The 22393-nt window shown below is 35.7% G+C and overlaps 1 protein-coding gene across 1 annotated transcript in view; it reads right to left on the reverse strand.

Annotated features, from left to right (window-relative positions):
• Nucleotides 1-516: 516 nt before the first annotated feature.
• SEMA3A (semaphorin 3A) overlaps nucleotides 517-22393 on the reverse strand; it is a 174304-nt gene continuing 152427 nt past the window's right edge. Inside the window, exons 13-17 of the mRNA XM_065743708.1 lie at nucleotides 20518-20559; nucleotides 13439-13596; nucleotides 10164-10231; nucleotides 4586-4728; nucleotides 517-3055 (exon numbers count right to left, since the gene is read on the reverse strand). Of these exons, the coding sequence (XP_065599780.1) occupies nucleotides 2600-3055; nucleotides 4586-4728; nucleotides 10164-10231; nucleotides 13439-13596; nucleotides 20518-20559 (867 nt within the window). The 3' untranslated portion in view covers nucleotides 517-2599. The remainder of the gene's footprint in view (nucleotides 3056-4585; nucleotides 4729-10163; nucleotides 10232-13438; nucleotides 13597-20517; nucleotides 20560-22393) is intronic.

Consider the following 22393-nt stretch of genomic DNA (forward strand, 5'->3'; position numbering starts at 1 on the left):
CCAAGTTCATCACCTGCCAAAGATTCAGAGGAGACTGAAGTGAGAAGATACTTACTGAAAACCAGATTGTTATGAAAGCAAGAAGCTAAGGTTTCACTAATCTGAAGGATAATATAATTAGTGAGAGGCAAGGAGATTGTGACATACTGTGAGAGCTACTGTCACAGCAGTTGTATTATATTGTATATAATAAGGCTAGTAGTGTTGTGATTGATAAATTAAATAATCTGGAGTGAATAACAGCAAAACAGATCAGTCATCAATACAGACACACTTTTATATAAAAGCTACTTTAGCAAACTAAGGACTTTGTTCTAGTAATTTTCCCCACAATTGAAATTATGCCATTTACTGACTTGCCATGGTTTTATTATTTTTGTTTATTAGTGTTCCACATCATAACATCATGTAGTGCATTGCGAGTTAAAGAGTTAATGCTCCAGTTCCGTGGATTGTCAATAATTCCAGGTATACCTGTCTCAGAAAGGAAGGAGAGCTACATAACCCAGAGGACTTTGCTCTACTTGGTATTTTTTTCAGATTTTTTGCTCAGAGGGAAAGATAAAAACTGTTCACGTGTCACGAGACACATCTCTTTGCCCTTTTTGGATCATCCCAGCAGCGGGTACTCCCTAGCCATCTTGCCTTCAGTGTTAGAGTAAGCCCTTCGCTGTTCGGACATTCTCTCAATCATTTCATTTGATTTATTTGCTTCAATTCCAATGATATTGTATTATATTGTGTTATTTTGCATTCTGATATCTTATTTAGTAAATTAGTTTTCCTCCTCAGACTGTTGCCACTGTTTTGTTTTAGGCCCACTTCCCTGCCCTTTCCCTTTTTCCCTTTCCCGCGGAGTGGGTCTGTAGGCCTCCTCACCCCATATGTCACAGAACCAGGCTGAACCAGCCTGTAAACTGCTGACATGACTATTAAGATAAAATATGGGAGGTTGGAGGAAGATGACCTCAGAAGAACTGGACGCCAAAGAACTGGAGACCAAAGGCACATCTGTGCTGAGGTGAATATATCTATTACTTGTATCCATAAACTGACACTTATGGTGTATGTGCATTGCCTGTTTCATCCTGTTGCTCTCCTGTATAATAATAAGACAGAAGTGGAGGACCAAATTATTTGTTAGTGTAAAATAGTTATAAGCTGAAATGCACCAACTTACTACTGCAGCAGACATCACTCCCAGATAAAACAATCCCTTAGATTTTAAAACAGAGAGCTGGCTGTGAGGTTTTGTCCTAGTGCATTTAGATGCATTTGGTGTAGTTCTTCGCTTTGGGTGATCTGGCCCACAGAAATAATGAAACACTGGGAATCAGTACTCTGATATTCTCCCACTGAATTGGGAACCATGCACTTTAAACTGAATGTGAGGTTTGTTCAAGGATATATGACAGTTTATTAGCCACATCATTTAAATATTAGCATTCACAAATATTTACGAACCAAGAAAGCAAGTGTGTAATTAGTAAAGGGTATTTTAATGCTATTTACCTTTTTTTATTATTATTATTAAAAAAAAATATACAACCGAAAATCAATGCTCTCCTCTTCATTGGTTCAGTCTATAGGAAGGTATTATACAAGTTGAGTCAATTCAAACACCATACTTAAAGAAAAGAATGCAGAAGACTTCCATGCTACACAGTGACTTTCATGTTAAAATAGCTTAGTTTTTAAATTGATTTGAAGTTACATGTCATAAAGATTACTAGGATAGTGGGGAGGAGATTAACTGCGTTGTGATCAGTTCCCCTGGAAGGTTTTCCTAAGAAAAGAGTAAAGTAGCTCAATAGTTGGAAGTTATCTTTTTTTTTTTTTCCTCTAAACCAATAATTAGGAAGTACAATATTTCTAAGACAAAGAGGCTAATCTATTTTAGAAAAGAGTTAATGTTTGCTGCATATTTTTCATGGTATATTTAAATTATAGTTTTAATAAAATACATTGTTAGATCAAAGCTGAAAGAAGTCATCAGTAGTAGGCCAGTGTACTCCACATTCTTTTGTTCTTCCAGATGATGAATGGTTTATGTTGTTCAGATTTCCACAATCTCATTCAGCATTGTTTTTCCTCTTCTAGTACTCATAAACAGGAGAACTGGTAGACAAAACAAGAACAAATCCTTGTGTCCAATCATGTGTTTAGACATTCATCAGCTTAATGAGTTCATGCAGTTTTATACATAAGTCTAGGAATGGTAGTGCTGATGATGAAAAGTGGGTTTTGTTTTTCTTTAAGATGACAGCATGAAATACAGCATTTCATTTATATCTCAGGCAACAGAGAAAGCAAAACCTGCCTGCTGAACACTTGAAGGACTTTTTGATCAGTAAGCTATGTCCCGGTGAGTGATTCATCCTTGAAACTCTGGTCCTTCCGGTCTTAGAGCAGAGACGAAGGACTTACTAGGAAAGTTAGAATTACATTTTATTTAAACCTGGTGGAAATTGTTTGAGCTTTCAACTCTTGTAAACATCCACATAATGCCATGAAAAAGTTCATGTATATTGCATTTTTTTTTCCAGTTATCTGTCTATACAAGTTTCTACTTAGATGAGGTTCCTAGAGGTAAAGTAGCTCAGACACTCCGTGGTGCCCTCTCAAATTCATGGGTCCTCCTGTTCCTACCTTTTTTATTCTCTTGTAGGTGCTTCCACTTATTTGTATTCACCTGCGCATTGGCAGGCCTTTGCCGGCGCTGCTTGCGGTCTCTTTTCCAAACCTGCTCACAGAATTCATCCATAGTGTTGAGATTAGGGTGATTGATTAACTGCATGAAGTCTCTATACCAGATCTTTTGACTGGGAGTCATGCTATTGGTAGCATCCTTGGTCTTGGAGGCATCACCATCTTCTTCCTTATGGAGCAGCTCTTCCAAGTGGTCAGTATCAATTACTTCCAGGGTCACTTTGAGCAAAGTTTGCATGAAGCCGTGCTCCACAGCATGACAGAAATAAATACCAGAGTCTCTCCGTTGAAGACTTCGTAGCAATAGGCCCTGTTCTGTCCGGATCATTCGATCATCCACTTTTATCTGTATCAGAAAAACATGGCAGTTTCAATAGTTATCCTTCAAATATCTGCACAGTTAACCTCTAATCGTTCTAGTTTCGATGCATTGCTCCTTTCAGCTTGTAAAACTTGGCTAAAGAAGTCTCAAAAACTTTTCGATGATAGAAACCTCCTTTTTAGTCTGTAGTTACGGAAGGATCTAATACTTCATACAAACTATTCATGTCTTGCAATAAAAGCAGAGTGTGAAGAATTCACTCATTTGGCTCAATTGCTACTCAGTACGTTTTAATAGCAGTTCTGTTAGATGGAGTTGTTATTTAGATTAAAGAAACTGGATTCCCTTAATCAGCAGACCCAGCATGGATTCCTTTGACTTTATAATTATAGAAGCCAAATTTACCATTATATTATACTTAAGCACATATATATAAGTGGGAAATCTGGCCTCTCATTCTGTTGTTCTTCACAATAGAAGCACTTATTCATGGAAAGGGATTCTGGATAAATGAAGAATTTACAAAGGCACGGCAAGGATTAAATGTCAAATGTTTAATATTCAACAAGCAGATTTCCAAAATGTTGTATATTTCTGAATGAATTGACATCTAGGAATATAAGTTCCTGTTATTAATCCATGTGGAGCTGTGGTCAGAAAACACATGAAATTCATTAGCTGCTCTCTCCACTAAGAATAAATTCTAGATGATTTTCTATTTATGCAAAGAATGTAATAAACAAAAGTATATAAATCTGTTTATGTAACTAAGCAGTTAGTACATGTTTTAAGAAAGAGTTTAGTCTGTGTATATTTCCAAAAACTGTAATATAACACACAAGTTTTTGTTTCCTAGCTTGATTTTTCTTCATACCAGAGTAGATTATTATCTTAAGACGTGTGTGACCTATCTTGACACTAAGCTGACTTGAGAACCTGGGAAGAATGCTGGTGACAAGAGAAAAGGGACAATAAAGCATCAGCTTATTGAAATGCAAGCAGGGATAGTCCATATTTGTGCCCCTATGAATATTGCTTTTGATGAAAAAGATGTATAAGTTTTCATGTTCTTGGGCTGACTACATTTCCCAATTCCTCTTTCTGACTCTATATTACCTACAGTTCAGTTTTAGAGCACATAGTGCAAACAGAATGCTCCTGTTAATCCACCTTTCACAAAGTCAAACAAAATAAGCAAATTAAGAATTAGAGAAGTGGTTTGTTCTTTTGTTTTTTTGTTTGCTTGTTTCATCCAGAATCAGTTTTCAAGTCTTTGTAATATTTAAATTCAACGTGATACTTCAGTATGGATCATCTGAGAAAGGAAACACAAGTTAATCTGAGATATTTTAATGGAAAACTCTCGTGTTTTTCAGGGAATATGACCAGGAATAGTGTATGAATAGCGTACGATGTAAAACTGTAAAACCTCTTGGAGAGTTTATAAGATTACAGAACAACCTTCAATCTGAAAAATAGATAGTAATTATTCAGGAAAGGACTGAGATTCAAGTATGTCTTCATGTAAGAATCTCTTAATTTTTTCTACTATACCTCAACTTTATGGTCATCATTTTGCTTCTGGAATTGCCAGTAGACTATGGCACGTTGAGATTTTGGACTGCACTCCAGAAAAGTGCTGCTGTTCTCTACTCCATAGATAATCTTTTCCTCTAGGGTCTGACCACTTGGGTTATCTGTAAAGAAAAAAAAAAAAAAAAGAAAAAATAAATTAGAATGACCAAGAAATAGAAAAGAAATCTTACTTATCAAATGAATTTGTTTATTTACAAATTGGGATCCCCCAATTGAAAATTTGTTTTCAAGATAAAAAACTTCAAAAGACAAACTTCTCCATATCAACATGCTGTTGGAAAATCTCCATCATTATCTGTGTAAGGATCCCTGGTAGCTTTTTATTTCTGTGTTTTAATCTCCAACAGCTGCTATAATCTCAATATATGAAGTTAATTTAATTACGAAATTGTGCTCAAACTTCATTATTATTCATCAAGGAAGATATCTAGGACACAATAAGATTTTTTAATAGCCAACTGTAAGCAGTGAGAAAAATTGGTGTAGATGCAGAATGCCTGTAATGATGTCTCCTGAGCTCTGTGATTGTAATGCTATAGAGAAAAGTAATAAACATTAGATTATTTAAAACTACTATAATGTGTTTAGACTATATGGCATAATAGTTTGCTGAAGTTGTTAATGATGAGGAATATTGTCTTTGAGGAAACAATTTTCAATTAATCATTTCCTTTCATATTGATTTAATTTATGAAAATGTAATGAGGTTAATAAAGCAGGCATTTGGGAGGGGAAAAAGAGAGTTAAACCAATTACTTCCTTTTGTAACAATGTTTCAAGATATTCATCAACTTTCTGGAAATATCACATAGCTATAGGATTTATATGACATTTGATTCTTCTCTAATACTGCAGACTGTAAGGCATCGTATTTCAACTCCACCTTAGCTCTTTAAAACTCTGTTATGAACTTAAGTGGCAACGGTACAATTACCCTAAAGAGTAGAAGGGGTTGGTAAACTATTTTACACTGTGTTGATCTTAAGGGCTTTTCTGTCTCCGTCTTTATTTGTTTTTCTTCCATTTTCTCATTTTTGACCTACACTACTGGAAATCTTTAAGTAACTTCTTTTAATACAATTTAACAGGGAAATGATGTCTAATTAAAATCCTCTCAAAGAAGTCCACTGTCAAAGTGTGTTTTCTTCCACTGTGTCTTTATCATACAGTTCATGTTTAGCAAAAATGGTCCGTCAGGTAAAAATAAAATCTTCCTCTCGGTTTATGTTGATACAGTAACTGCATGTCTTTCTATAATGACTTGCAGCCTGAATAGAGGATAGGAGGAGGGAGAGGGTACAGAACACTAACTGGTTCTTATACAGTTCTCAGTAAGGAACAAATGGCCTATAAACACTAAACAAAAAGGGAAAGGGTTAGCTTTCTTTCCTCTGTTGGACTGTGAACTTTTCCAGCAAGTAAATGAGGTACTACATAAACAAGCAATTGAAGTAATGTTTTATGATGTTTCCCAGAAACCACACCCTGCTTAAGAATGTCAGTGCAACTTCAAACCAGGAAGATGGCAAGCAACAGAAAATGAATTAGAAAGTAAAGCATCAAGGATGAGGCAAGATAGATGGAAGGGAACATAGCTGAACATGACATAGAAAGATCTGAGATGAAGCACATGCAAATTTGTGACAGCAGAATAGAGAAACTGGAAAAATATTTAGAGATTAACTGATGTCATTAGAAGTGATAAGATAAAGATTGCAAATGGAAATGATTGGGTAAGAACTCAGGTGTGTAGATTCAAGAGCATGATCTAGGTGTCCAGCCTCTTGTGTTTCAAGTTAGGTCCTCTGATTTAGGAATAGAATCCACATGAATATGAAGGAAGCCAAGGGTTCTCATACAGACAACAGGAATCAGCTTGATATCTAAACGAGTCCACAAGAAAGCACATGCAGGGCTGAAGCACATAGGACAGCCAATAGAAAATCTACTTAGCCTAGGATCCTTTCTTTGGTAAGGATCCCATTGCACATAAGCAGTAGTGTAATTTTAAGTATGTAAATATGTTTCTTCAGAAAAACAATAGATACCTAGAATATCCTTGGTATCTAAGAAGCTAGTCATAGTGTTTGTGGAAGTTAGCTTGAAGGCAAGTGCTCTGACCATGTGGTTAGTTGACTCCGGTCCATGATGCTCTAGCCTGAGATCACCATAGAAGTTGGCAGTAGGCCCCTTTAAATTTGTTCTCAGCTCCTGAAAATGTAGTATGGGTGATAGCCATGCAGTGAGACAGGAAGGATTTAAGACATATAAAATTTCCAATTCTATGATTCAAGGGTGCAGAAGGTAGGTCCAAAAATGACTATAGAGTTCATGTAGCATTGAGCCCGTGGAGTGTAAGAAAGTAAAGTAGAGAGAGGGCATAATCACAGGATCAGGGAGCAGCTTTAGGAATGGGAGAGAAGCTCAAGAGAGTAGGAAGAAAAATGAAAGTGTGGGAAGTCTGAAAGAGCAGCTGGAAGAATTAGAAAACTATAGAAGTCACGATGTCGGTTACGAAATTCAACTCAAAGTCCTCTCTGAGAGCTGTAATTTCCCAAATGAACCCAATAGCAATATCAGTTTACTACCCTGATAAATACATAATTTCTGACATAACCAGAGAAGTATGAAAAGCTAAGCACCTGTGCCAAGATTGCTTTGCAGATAAATGCACCTGACTTGAGAAAAGAAGACTCAGAGGGGAGCTGATCCACATGTATAGATATATAAGGAGCGGGAGGCAAAGAACAAGGCTGAACTCTTCTCATCAGTGTGTGGTGACAGGACAAGGGGAAATGGCTGCAAACTGAAGCATAGGAAGTTCTGCACAAATATGTGTGGGAACTTCTTCACAGTAAGGGTGATGAGAGTACTGGCACAGGCTGCACAGAGAGGTGGTGGAGTCTCCTTCTCTGGAGACGTTCCAGACCCACCTGGACACCTACCTGTGCAACCTGGGCTAGGGAGCTGCTTTGGCAGGGAGTTGGACTCGATGATCTCTAGAGGTCCCTTACAACCCCTACAATTCTGTGATTCTGTGACTATACAGAGAAATTGAAGGTGAGTCCTTGAGGTCCCTCAGAGATAACTCATCTAAAGTTCCCCTCCATTTACAAATAGTTTTAAAAAACCTACCACCATCAATGACAACAGTAACAAAAATAAAACTTAATAAATTATTGGTAGCACTACTATAGCGTGATTAAAATTACTTTGTTCCTTGGCTAGAACAAAGTGATCATGCTTTTAAATTCAAACACAAACACCTGTACAGATAAGCATCCTCAGCTTCCTCTGTTGTTGCTGTGTGATCATTTGATATTTTTCTATTTATTACGCATTTACACAAAAGGACAATTGACAGAGCAAACTAAACCTTATCAAAGGCATTATTGTTTCAGACTCACGTCTAGGTAAATTTCTGCAATGTATTTGTAAGTAAGATAAACACTAAGAGATTGTTCTTTTTTCTTATTTCTAAAGGTTCACATGGGAAATCAACTGATGGTTACTGCGGAAGAACGTGTAGAGAAGATGAACCTTATTCTTGGCTATAGAAAATCCAATTCTACATGTGATGTCCAGTAAAATAAGTCATTACTGAGGAAAAAAAGTTAGTCTAAGTTGACAAAGTGAGTTTATGAGGCATGTAACTATCTGTATAATGCATGGTGAACATTTCAATAGGAAAATGTCAACTAAATCTAGGAAATAATTATAGATTTAAAACTTAGAAATAACTGAGAAATTTTAATTCTAGAATAATCTTAAGTATTTTGGCAGTACATCCTTAAAATTTAATACCTCAATTTTTCTTTCTTTATTTTTTTACTATTTCTTTTGATCACTCCTTCTTCATTACACCATGAAGTGCAATATTCAAGTGATATCTTGTACTTCATTGCCTTGCCCATTTTAACAAAGATTTATTATCTCCTTGTGATCAGGTATACTATAGAAAAGCATTTTTCTGACACTGAGTTCTCGTGATTTTTGTCATTAAAAAAATCCCTAGATGACTGTCCTTATTTTGGACAGAGGATATATTTTCATACAAATATATTTACTAAGAGAAGATAAAAAAAGATTTTTTTTTAAATTTTTTTGGGTTTTTTTGTTGTTGTTGTTTTTGTTTTTTTTGTACCTGAAAATAAGGAACAGATCTAAGGTTATATAAAGCACAGCTAACAAGAGGAACAGAACATTAAAGAAAATAACTCAGGACCTGTGATAGTCTAGCTCCTCAGGAGTAGTTTTTATGCTGGAGACAGGAAGAAGGTAAGACATGCTGCTTCCACAAATAAAATCCACATGTAGTACAATTTCATTTCAGGGAACTGAATATGATATCTCACCCTCAACAGCAGTATTGTTTCACCCACACTGTAAAAGTATTACTAGATATCATGCAGCTGAAAAAGTGAACTTTCTACACTGGTCTGCACAAAAAAAAAAGTCAAATTAAACTAGTTGTGCATCCTTGAGTTTTTCAAAATGTGGCAGTCACACACTCATCATTGTCCATTCATGCACTGTTTCAGTCCCATCTCTATGATTAGCTTGGCTTGAGCTTTATGAAGTAAAAAGAAAAACTGAAGTAATTTTAGCTATACTTTGCAAATGACTAAAAAGAAAGATTAATAAAAATATTACTGAAACATTATAGCAGACACAGAAGTACAAATCTGGGCTATTAATCATAGGTGATATTAAAAGGACGTGAAGGACATCATGGTTCTGAGGTATCTCCAGGTTCAGCCACCTCTGCTTTACTCATCCCAGAAATCTGTAGAGTGGATTAACTGTTATTACAGAAATAGCAGAAACATGTGTAATCATTTTTTTCCAGCAGAGGGAAGTGTTGCCTAAGTGTTCTCTATGCATCAGGCAAAATGGACATTTTTCATTTTCTGAGTCAATGTCTTATGAAGATTTTAGCAACTTTGGTAACCATATGAAGTTTACCAGAAATATATTTGAGAAGGAAAGATATTATCTATATATTATGTGAAAATTAAATGACCATCAAAAGCAAAAGATGTCAAAGAAAACTCATACTGATAACACAAAAAATGCAAATAAGCATCCTGATGGTAAGGGTTGTTTATGTGGCACCTACAACAAAGGTCACTCACATTTAGCACAGGTGGTTAATTTTTGTGCTTGATTTTCATCACATTCAAGCTATATGAAGTAACATTCTTATGCTTCCTGATGTTCTAAACTTGATGTGATTTTTTTCTGACATAATACACCTAGCTTGATAGTGTGATATTATAACATGTGAAGAGAAAATAAAATGCTTTATATGGTTAGCTGAGGAAAAACAAGAAGTATATTCTTTATATATAAAAAAACTCTGCTTTGGTTCACTGCAATGGCAGTAAATAAGGTAGTTATGTATCTCTCTATATTCATCTGTACTAAAAGTTCAAGACTTTCACCAACAAACAGTTCATGCACTTCCTACTCTCCTCATGCTTAATTTGTAAATAAGATACAAGTGTGCTATACTTCAGCCATACTCACAACTCACCATGGTGCTGCAGGTCTGAGCAGTGAGTGAGGGGATCTCCATTTCGGATGTCTTGTCGTCTAGTACGTCTGCAAATATTGAATTTGAAAACCGTTAGTGATTTTCTCAATAGACAGCATTCACTTTTGCCAACAAATGGAATATAAATACAGGAACATAGGTCAGAAATCCATATAAACAATAGTAAGAAGGAAATAATATTCCTACTATATTCTATGCATTATCATAGCTTGCAACATCAGTCTTTATACTTACAGTGAAAGTGTTCAGCAACTGGTAAATAAATGCCTTTTGCATGGAGCCTATGAAATGTATTTTAACTTTGTTAGTGATATTTATCAGAGAAAAATTCATGATGTCTCATAGACACAGGGACTGCTGAGGTAACAAAGCATAAAAAGTACAGTTCAGCATACCCTAAAAGCATTAAAAATCTACTAGTTTTTCTGAAAACACAGAATAACTTAAGTATTGTGGTGTTATTTAGTTAAAATGAAGTACTAGAATGTCAAATTGTTGTATTTTCTACAGATTTAAAATTAAATTAAGTAGAACATCTCAGCCACTCTAACCTCACCAAAACACTGCTGATACATCTTTTTCTATATGTGTTGCAAATGGCATTGTCTTCAGTATGAATTGAATAAAACACTGTCACAGGAAGAATTAGAAATAATTTTTATGTAAGATTTCCACTTGCTCAATCTGAAAACAAAATCATCTACGCTAAAAATGTACTTCACAGGAAGACCTTTTAAATACAATTTAATTTTGCATTAGTTGCTCTCTCTTTGTCTGCTCTTATTTTTATTTAAATAGCTGTTAAACAAAATTCAACTGAGTCACAGAAAAAGAGCACTTGAAAAGGAAAGAATAACAAGGCAAACAAAGATGTTTTTCAAGTGCAATCTTTTTAGTCTGGGAATCAGAGAAAGCCTAGGGGCTTGCAAAATTAGAGGAGAACAAAGAGGATTAAGCTGCTGAACAATGCTGTGATTTCAGATTAGGGCATCCAGCAACGGATATGCAAAAGTCAAGTAGCCTTGTAAAAAACACTATTGGTCACTCCCTTGTGACAGCAGTCCACATTTTTTAAAAAGCCATTGTTGTGCAGCACAGAGACCATCTCTTTTCTGTTCCCTCCCCAGGCTCTCTGAGCTCAGTATGGACTGAGGGCTTTCACAGCAGCACCATCAGCTGCACAGCTGACTCCTCTTGGCTGAAAGATTTTAAATCATCTCTTTTTCTACCACTGACAACAACTGAAATGTTAAAACTGAAATTATTTATAAGAAGTATTGCAACAGTTTTAAAAAATGCAGGATGTGTATTCCTGATATCGTTCTGAGTAAAAATTACAAAAAAATGTTTCTAGTGAATCAGGGCATGTAAGAAGGAAACTTTTGTTGATTGACATATGATTCAAAAAATGCACTGATGCTAATATCAGATATCATCTTTTTCTTACTCATTACTAAAGAATAAAAATACCCCCAAGACATACAGAACTGTACAAGTTTTTTTTACTCCATCCTTAATTTGGAAAGGCAGCATAGTTATAGATATATATCTTTATAATATATAATATAATAATATATAACATAATATATAATATAATATATGTTATATATATAGACATATATCTTTGTAGGAAAAAGTCTGTGGAAAGACTCAAATCACTGTCACTGGAATTTGGATGTGATGTTTAGAATCACAGAAAAAATGTCACATATATCACTACTGTATCAACAAGATTTATGAAATATGAACCAGAACACCTCTGCATGACACATAGTTAAGTAGTCACACCACAGGAGCTGTGAATTGCCATTTAGACTTAAATATACAAAGAAAAGTAAATTAAAATCATGTCTCATAAAGGATCCTTTTTTTAAAAAAAAGAAAGGAGAAAAAAAAAGCAGCACTATTAGCAAAGCATCTGTGCAAATGCCTCAGGACTCAGTTTTCCCAATATTTCAGGAACCTAAAATTATAGATTCATTATTTGGAAAATGCTAACATTAAAGCTGTTTCCCACGATGTCACAGATACATTCAAAACTGGCTTGAGGCAGTGGGTACAAGGACTACCTGGTAAACAGCAAATCCTCTACCCCAGCAGCACAGACCTTTCACCTTGCTGCTGCTGTTCCTGAGAGAAAGGGGGAAAGTTGCAGGAGACAGCTTCTTCTGAATGCGGTGTCAGGACCCCAGCCACCTAGAACTTAGTTTTTCTTTGCACTCACTTCAGGAACAGTAGCTTTTGCACCACAAGTTTTTCCTACAGCTGGTTTAGGCAGTAGCCATGCCCCTTAATTCCAGTATGCACAGGTCCCTGTCCCCTTACCTTTGAGGGCAAAGAAGAGCTTAGAATAATTAAAGTAAGTTGGAGAAAGAGAGTTATTTGGCATATTTGCTTCAATGTTAACACATTTTCTTCTGTTTTAGCCAGCCTTTCATGAGAATCTTGATGTTACAGCAATGACAGTTCTTATTTGAAAGCATTTATCAATTCAGTTATTCCTAATATCTGCTTCAATATCTAACAGCAGTTCAGTAACTAACTTGTATGCTTTAAGAAAAGGAATTTAAGAAAAAGGGAAGAAAAATAAATATGATTTAAAATTTTCAGATCGAGCAGTAAACTTGTAAATTCTTAGTTAAAAGGTATTTTTAATTGCATTTTCTGCTTTCTCTTAACCCTTGTTTTGCAAAAGCTCCAGTGTCAATGCAGAGTGAAATAGAAGCTGTTCTGATATGAGAGCATTTAGGCACTCATCAATACATATGAACTACACCTTTGAATAATAATAATTTTATATGTTACTAAACAATAACCTTCCATTGATGTTCAGATATTTTATAAATATATATTTTTTACTTTGAATTTATGAAAACATAGGATTATTTAGTTGGTCAAGTAGTTATTTTCTTTCAATATCAGGTCCCCACCTCATGTAAAAGAAAAGGAAATTTTACTTCTTTCTGCTTATTACCAAATAAAAAAATATGAATCCATTTCACAAACTATTCTTTTCTGATTTTTTTAAATTTTTTTATTTTTTACAATAGCTTTTAAATCCACTCCAGTAACAGTGTTCCCTTTAAATCCACCAAGGCTTCACACTGCTTGTAGCTCCCACAATTATGTTTTCTTTGGAATAGAATGGGCTCCAGTTAACCATCCCGTGAAAAATCTCCAAAGCCCTCTGGTTGCATTTAGATCATCAGTTAAAACAAATAGTAAACCATGTAGACATCTGAAACTGTCCCTACCTCTTAGCAGTGGGAAAGTAACGTGAGCAAGATGAACCATCCCAGGCGCAGTAAGGATCTCTTGCGAGACAACACTCAGCACATGCTTTTCCATAGATATCACAGCGGTGTAAAGGAAGCTGTGAAACTCCAGTGGCTGAGCCAATGTAGAGCTGTTGCTGTTACAAAAGTGAAAAAGTAAAATAAAATAAAAATTTTGTTGTCGTCATTGTTGCTGTTCTTGTTGGTTTTGTCTTTTTTTTTTTTTTTTGCTAAATAAGCCTAAAATATATATTATAAATTAATATGTTAGGTCCATTAGAAATGCAATAAAGAATCGTGACTTTGATGTACACTAAATGAATAAGGATAAGATTGTATTCTGGGTAAAAGATTATAACGATTCTGATTTTGGTATGAAGTTCTCAATTGTTTCTCTGAGAAAAATAAAAGAGAAAAATCTTTTTACTTTTTTCTGTAATTCAGATCCCTGCACTGGGGTAATGCTACAATAACTGACAGAAAACTGTGAATAATATATCTGCGATTTTAAATAAAAAGGATAACAACTTTAACTTCAGTTTCTTATATATGACTTAGATTTGTTTGGGTGATGGGGAATCCTAAAGGAAATTATTTCAGACAGATACGGAGATATTTCATCTTGGAAGAGTAGCTATACTTGCAAGCCTGATAATTCTGAAGAGTCACAGTAATTTCTGCAGATCCTACACTTCAATTGAACCATGTATTTAATGAAGAAAGATGGCATACTTTATTTTGGATAAGAAACAGTGTTGACTGAAAAAAAAAATGAAGTAAAAAAGGAATACAAACAAAATGAAGAACAGTTTTTCATGGCATTATAACACAATAACTTGTCTCTGTCAGTTTCCTCTCTGATCTCAAATTCAGGTGGTCCATTAGGGAAGCAGGTCCCAAGAGAGACAAGAGGAAACTTGAACTACTGATCCTGTGTGAAATTCTGAAGAGAGATATTTCAGCTTAGTGCTATTTTGCAAAGAAAACAAGTATGAGTGTAGTAAGCAAACAGTTCACTCTGAGATACTACACTAGGGGAAAATAAAGAGATATGTAAAAAATAAATGACATAATCTTTCTTTCTTGAAAATACTGACACTTTGCTTTAAAAAGCTTAAAATTTGTTATCCAGCACCTATAGAGGTGCAATACTGTTTTGTTTTTTTTCTTTTCTGTTGTTTGTTTTTAATCATAGAATCACAAGGTTGGAAAGGACCTACTAGATCATCTTGTCCAACCATCCACCCATTACTATTATTACCATAAGCTAGTAAATCATATATCGTAGCTCCTCAACCAGACACCTCTTCGACACTGCCAGGGATGGCGACTCCACCACCTCTCTGGGCAGGCCATTCCAGTGCCTGATCACTCTGAGAAAAAAAGTTTTTCCTTATGTCCAATCTAAACCTCCTTTGGTACAACTTGAGGCCATTTCCTCGGGTCCTGTTTGTTGCATGAGAGAGAGGCCAAACCCCTCCTCATCACAACTTCCCTTCAGGAAGTTGCACAGTGCAATGAGGTCCCCCCTTAGCCTCCTCTTCCAGGTCTCCAACATCTCACTCTAAGCAGTCTTAGAAAGAAAGAGAAACTGGATATTTGCAGTAATTTTTTCCATCTTAGAAAACATGAGGTTGGTGTGAAAAATAGGCTTTTGAGAAATTTTATCAAAATTCCTCATCTCTTGCATTGTGATGCCCCAGAGGTATTAATTTCACAGAATCCTGGAATGGAAGGTGGTTGAAGTTAACTATCTGCTGAAAAAGATGTATACTGGCTACCAGAAGAAAGAAAACCCAAAAGTGCTCCAAAAAGGTGTAGTTTTAGTTTCTTTAAAAGACAGCAGCTTGACAGTTTTTACAGACATATTAGTTACTACAGAAACATCCCATGACTTCACACAAACACCAATAGTTTCTCAAAGAAAATATGACAAGGAAAGTACCCCCCCAAAAAAAATGTATGTTCTGGTAAACAGAAAAGTAAGTCCTATCTAAGCAGCTGCTTCCATCTATTACAGTGCCTTAGCTGGGCTGTAAAACCACATTCTTCTGGGTAACAATCTCTGACCACACAGAGCTCCTCACAAAGACTTCAGTGTATGTAACAGTCCCCAGCTAGAGTTGTACTGTTGACAAGTAGATGACAGGCAATTGACATGATGGGCTGATTTTGCCTAACTTTAAGCTACTTAATGAAGTTCCCAGCTTAGGGGTACATTCTGCAGTAAGAAGACCAGCAATTCAAATCTTAGGTGACCTAAATATTTCTCATGGGGTTCTTTTTCTCTTTACTGATTATAGAGGCAGCATAGGTCAAATTAAAGCTTCACTTAAGTGTCTTAAATGTCCAGATGGTATTGATCTGAGTCTCACGTAATTGAGGCATTAATATATATGTGCATGTGTGTGTGTCACAACACGTTGCAGCCAATATAAAAATGAACCTGGAGAATGTATATGAGAAAATAAAGAAGTGTGCTGTAATAGATTCCTACATATCTCTGTAATTGATTTCATTTTTTTCAAAAAAAACCCTTGCCGATTTCTAATAAATGCCTTTAGAATTAGAGGACTAGAAATGCATAAGGAAAAAAAAAAAGAGAGAGAAGCCAAAATAGGGTTACTTAAAGAATCTACTTCTTGTAGGTAAGTTCATAAATTTCAGTCACTAAACTATATAGACTATGTTTCAGGTGCGGCACTGCCTGCAAGCTTCTGCCCTGTTTGCTCCTCTTCTGATCATTGTTTTAGATTCCAGATGGTGATCATTACTCAGAACATAATAACATACAAATCCAGGCAGTATGAAATTTGGAAAGTAGCAATAGAATGATTTGTATCAATGGTCTGACCTTACTTTGTCATACATAGACAAACTGCCTTTTGGGCAAAGAGTCTCTCCCAAGAGGCTTTTAATTTAATAAATCAGTTGATTATCAGATCAAACTAGAGAAAAAACAAAAAGAATAAAAAGAAAGTAGCTTTCTAAAAACCCTTGAAAAGACATCAGGGCTCCAGGAAACTTTAGGAGATTAATATTTTAAGCAATCCAGTGATCTCTCCACCCTACTGTGCTGACAGAACATGCAATTTTTCCCTAGAGTTAGGAGGAGGATGGAGCTGAGAAATTTCCATCTGCAGTTAACAAATTGGAAGTTAGTAAGAGATGAAAAATTTGAATGTTTAAAATGAAGAACTGAAGCCGAATTTTAAAATAAACTTTAGGGAACAGGAGGCTAAAATCCCACTAAATTTCATTTTATGTCTTGAAATGTAACTATTTGATGCAGAAGAGGAAATTGTTTAATTGATGGAAACATTTTGGACTGGCCCTTTCCATATGACCCCTGTGAGCAGGAATTGGGATTTCTATTGAGATTCAGTACTTCATGAAAACGACTATATAAAGAGTCCTTAATTTCTTTTTAAAAGTTTCTGCCACGTCTACAGTTAAATATATTGTGGTGGAGAAACAAACACTTTTTCTAACAGTTAAGCAGACAAAGAAATGGCTTTATCAGCAAAGGTTCTTCTTGGTCATTGTTTTTGTGGGGTTTTTTTTTTGTTTTTTTTTTTCATCTTTCCCTAAATCCAATCATTTTTTGAAGTGAAAACCTGAGCCTGAGAAAAATATGTGAATTTGTTCCACAACAAGTCATCTTTGACTGAAAACCAGGTCTGAATTTTTGCCCTTATCTATCTATCTATCTATCTATCTATCTATCTATCTATCTATCTATCTATCATCTATCTATCTATCTATCTATCTATCCATCCATCCATCCATCCATCCATCCATTCATCCATCCATCCATCCATCTATCTATCTATCTATCTATCTATCTATCTGTTTCTTTATTTTTGGTGGAAGGAAAAGCTATGGAGTCCTCTGGGACAGACAGGGCCAAGTGCAGCCAGGGGCTCACTGGAGGCCTCTCTCCCACTGAACTGTGAATTCTGTAGAATAGTAGAGTATTACAGGATGCTGTTTCCTCAAAGTTTGTGTCTACTAATAACTATGCATAAGTAATTCAAGAAATAATGATACATGAAGTATGTACTTAGGAGAAACAGACAGCTTCAGTGAGGAAATGTGAATCTAACTCCAGTTAGTTAAAGACAGCGGACATGAGAAGGACTGCATCATCCAAATTTCCTTGCTGAAAATCATCCTTTCTGAAGGATCAAAATTATACTTGCATAGAGGCATGGAAGCCTTAGAGCTTTGTATCATTTAAATCCTGAATTAAATTATTCTGAAAACTTGACGGTTTTGGTCATTAGGAAGAGGGTTCACTTGTAACATATCATTTTGAAGTGATAGCAACAGAGGTAGCTTTGAAGATCTAGTATAGTAACATAATCAAAAATAAGAAGAAACTTCATGTACTGTGCTTTTATAGTCAGACAAAAGATTTGTTAGTGAAGAAAATAAAGTGATATTTTTGAAAGTATTCAGTAGGACATGCTGGCTTCACTGTTTATATTTTATACTCCTGCTTTCTGCACTGCATGGAATTATTGTGCTCTTTATACAAAAAACACCCTGGTAATCAAAACAAAATAAGTAAAGTGTTTGAACTGTAAAGCTACAGTATTTTGAAATCATAAATATAAAATGAAAACATGTTGCCAAATACTTATTTGATACATCGAGACAGAGCCAAAAGCTTTTCATACTGTCATTTTTAGCCTGAGGCTTGTTGATTTTTCATGAGTTTAACTTTGCCTGATTAACCTGTGTTTCGCACCGTTTTTTAGATTTAGGCAATTTTAGTAGTGTACATTTGTTTTCAAAAGATTCGGGGAAAATCATAATCACTCCTGAATAACTAATCATGCTTTGAAGAAGAGATTGCACTAAACTTCATGTCCAACTATCAGACATGATTGGCTGCTTCAAGCGAATGTACTTATTTTAGGGAAGTAATCCTCCCCCTATACTTGGTACTGGTGAAGCCCCACCTCAAGTACTGTGCTCAGTTTTGGGCACCTGAATATAGAAAGGACAATGAGGTGCTGGAGCAGATCCAAAGAAAGGCAACACGGTTAGTGAAGGGCTTGGAGAATATGCCCGATGAGGAGACTGAAGGAACTGGGGCTGTTTAGTCAGGGGAAGAGGAGGCTTAGGGGAGATCTTATTGCTCTCTTCAAATACCTGAAATGTGATTGCAGTAAGTGGTGTTGATCTCTTCTCACTGGTGACAGGACAAAGGAAAATGGCCTCAAGTTGCACCAGGAGAGGTTTAGGTTGGATATAAGGAAAAACTTCTTTACGAAAGGGTTGTTAAGCACTGGAAAAGGCTCCCTGAGGAGGTGATTGAGTCATCATCCCTGAATGTGTTTAAAATCCCTTTGGATGTGGTGCTCAGGAACATGATTTACTGGTGGGTTGTTAGAGTTAAGGTAGCACGGTTTCGTTGCAGTTGGACTTGATGATCTTGGTGGACTTTTCCTACCTGAGAAATCCTATGATTCTATGAATCTTTAAAATACTAATATACCAAAGCAGAGCATTTTGGTATAAAGTGAACACACATATGTATATATACACCTTGACAGGTTTGTTTTCAGATATCTCAGAATACAACACCTTTTTTTTGACCTGCCATTTTTGCTGTTTTAGCTGATAAACAATGTTTGAAAAGTGTCCCCAAACAAAACGTTTTCTGTCAAATACATGATTTTATATTTTTGCAGTCACTGATGTATCTGCAAAACTGTATGCTATGGTCAGTTCCACAGAGTATCTTATGCTGAAAATCATCTTTTGCTTATTTCATTTAGCTAATTAGCTTCTGGTGAGAACAGAAGCCAGGCAAGTCATGATTTTACCATGTTGCATTGTATAGACCTTTGCATCATGTCTCTGCCTGTTTATAGACTGCACCATTTTACAGACTGAAAAGTCTTCCTTTACTTAGTATCTCTTCACAGGGAATCCATTTCACACATTATTCATCCTACTGCTTATCCTGTTGTCATGGTTTTATGATTTTTTTTATTGGTATTCCACGTCACAGCATCATGAAGTGCACTGGAAGTTAAAGTGTTAATGCTCTAGTTCTGTGTATTGTCAAGGTATACTTGTGACAGAAGTACTACATACCCCAGAGAACTTTGTGTTACTTCATGTTTTTCTGTTTTCCGTTCAGGGGGAAAGATTAAACTGTTAGCATGTCACAAGATCTCTCTCTTTTCCTTTTCTGCTCAATCCAGCAGTATGTGTTCCCAGCCATCTCACCTTTAACATTAGAGTGAGGCCTTTGGATTCTTGGATACTCTCTCTCTCATTTTATTTGATTTATTAGCTTCAATTCCAATTATATTGTGTTATATTGTGTTATTTTTCATTTCAGTATCTTATTTAGTAAATTAGCGTTCCTCCTCAGATCACTGCCACTGTTTTGTTTTAGGCTCATCTCCCTGCACTTTCTCTTTTTCCCTTTTCCCTTTCCTGGGGCTTGGGTCTGTGGGTCCCCTCACCCCATTCGTCGCAGAACCAGGCCGAACTAGCTCATAAACCTCTGACACCTGTGCTTGTTCAAATTTCTCAACCTCTTTTCTTGTTGCACCTTAAGTGGTTCTGGTGATTATTTTTCTGGTGATACTTTGTTCCAGTACAACTTGCTTGCCTACCCAGAGCCAAGGATCTGTCACATGAACTGAATTTCTGTGTACAGCATTGGAGTCAGTGGAATTTGCTACCAACAGTACAGAGAGTAGCTATTAGTCCCATTAAAGCAAGGTATCGAGCTTAGCTGCTGTTTTAGAAGATTCTCAGTCATAAGAAAATTCAATAACATGTATTTTTTTTCTTGAGATCCTCCAGATGGAAGGTTATTTTGTTTAGTTTACACCTTACCAGCAAGTAACACAAAGCTTTTCCTATTGGAATTACATGTTCATTCTTCTGAGAAAATACTGATGTTTATGTAAAGGGAAGGGGTGCTGCTACTGTAGCTAACGTATATCTCTACTGACTGCCAAGTTACTGTCTAAAAGACAGAGACCAATAAATATTTAAAAGTGATTTAAAGATTGTGGATGTAGTACCTGTTTTGTGGAAATCTTCATTGCTGAAATAGCAGTGGGTTCCTAATAGAAAAAAAAAAAAAAAAGATTTAAAATATAAAATGAGTTCCTTAAATACAGAATTTCTTCCAGAACACTAATTGTCTTAGAAAAGCTGTAATTAGTAGTGGTGCATCTTAGTTATGGTGTTTCTTGTTGTTGTTTTTTTGTTTGTTTGTTTTTGTAGTAGTATATTTTCTACTTATAAGTAAATTAGAATATACATGTCCACATACATCTTTGATTGCTATGATGAGTGTAGATGTATCATTTCATCTGATTCTTACAGTCTCCAAAGTCTTGATGTGATCACTTTGTTGCTAGTTTCAACTTTTGAAATTAAATTCTGCTCTTAAAATTACAGCTTATTTAAAGAATGTCAAAGAAAATGTGAAAATAATAATGTATGTATCAAAACATGTAGATTGTAACACTGAAATATACAAAGTCCTTTAACCATGTAAGGGGGAAAAAACTTTCCTGCAAAATCTTATTTGTAAGAACAAGCCATAATCACAAGCCTAATACTGTTGACTGATCTTCACTATTCACATACAAGTCAAGTTATTCATATTTGCAGGATTCAAAACAGAAACAGGCAAGAGATTTTTTCAGTTTTCAAATACCTATCATTACTTCCCTCCTAGCTGTGTCTATTCTTATAGTCACCTGTATCAGTCAGATGTCAAAGCAATATCTACTTGCTTACATAAGAGATAGTAACTAGTTAATACAGTAAGTATATTTAGATCTGCTTAAAAGTATATTTGTATGTTTCAGGCCTAGCCGCTTGGATGTATTTACTCCTGAAAGAAAAAGTGACAGGATTTGGTGCTGTATGACATGAAGTCAGCATGGGTTCATGAATGGTAGATTCTTCTTGACAAACTTGATTTTGTTCTATGACAAGGTGACCTGCTTAGTGGATGAAGATAAGGTTGTTGATGTGATCTAAGGGAACTTCAGAAAAGCCTTTGACACTGTCCCCCACAGCATCCACATGGAGAAGCTGGCTGCCTGTGGTTTGGATGGTACACTCTGCTGGGTGAAACGCTGAATGGACGAATGATCCTAAAGTGCTGTAGTCATTGGAGTTAAATCCACTTGACCAGCCAGTCATGAGTGGTGTCCCCCAGTCTCAGTATTGGGACCACTCCTATTTAATATTTTTATCAGTGATCTTGATGAGGGGATTGAGTGCACTCTCAGTAAGTTCACAGATGACACCAAGTTGGGAGGTGGTTTTAATCTGCTGTAGGGTAGAAAGGTACTACAGATGGACCTGGATAGACTGTATCAAAAAGCCAAGGAAAACTGTATGAGTTTCAGTAGGACCAAGTGTTGAGTCCTGCATTTTGATCACAACAACCTCAGGTTATTTAAAATCCCTTTGGATGTGGTGTCCAGGAACATGATGTAGTGGTGGGCTGCTAGTTAGGGTAGTATGCTTTTGTTGCAGTTGGACTTGATGATCTTGGAGGTCTTTTCCTATCTGAGAAATTCTATGATTCTATGAAGTCAGTGCTGTATGAATATTATTTCATCTAAAACTTTACGACTGGTACATCATGCTTTTCATTATATAAATTAATCACATTCTTACTAAGCTTTCACACTTGTGTAGCTTTTAACTTGCTTATCCTGAGAGAATTTGATATGGGTCAGTAGATGTTAAACATGTGAGCCTGCCTTTCCAAATAGGTTAATAGATCCTATATTAGAAAGCATCAATTAAGTGTAACTTTTGAATGAAAACTGAACTCATGGGTTTGTTTGTTCAGCTGTTCAGAGAAATATTGCACAAATATGGTTAAAAGAAGAATTTGTTATCAATGTAACAGATATGTAAGACTTCAGG

This window comes from Cyrtonyx montezumae, unplaced genomic scaffold (assembly GCF_038088225.1).
Source record: "Cyrtonyx montezumae isolate F1298 unplaced genomic scaffold, pur_monq_1.0 scaffold_3, whole genome shotgun sequence".
Lineage (NCBI taxonomy): Eukaryota > Metazoa > Chordata > Aves > Galliformes > Odontophoridae > Cyrtonyx > Cyrtonyx montezumae.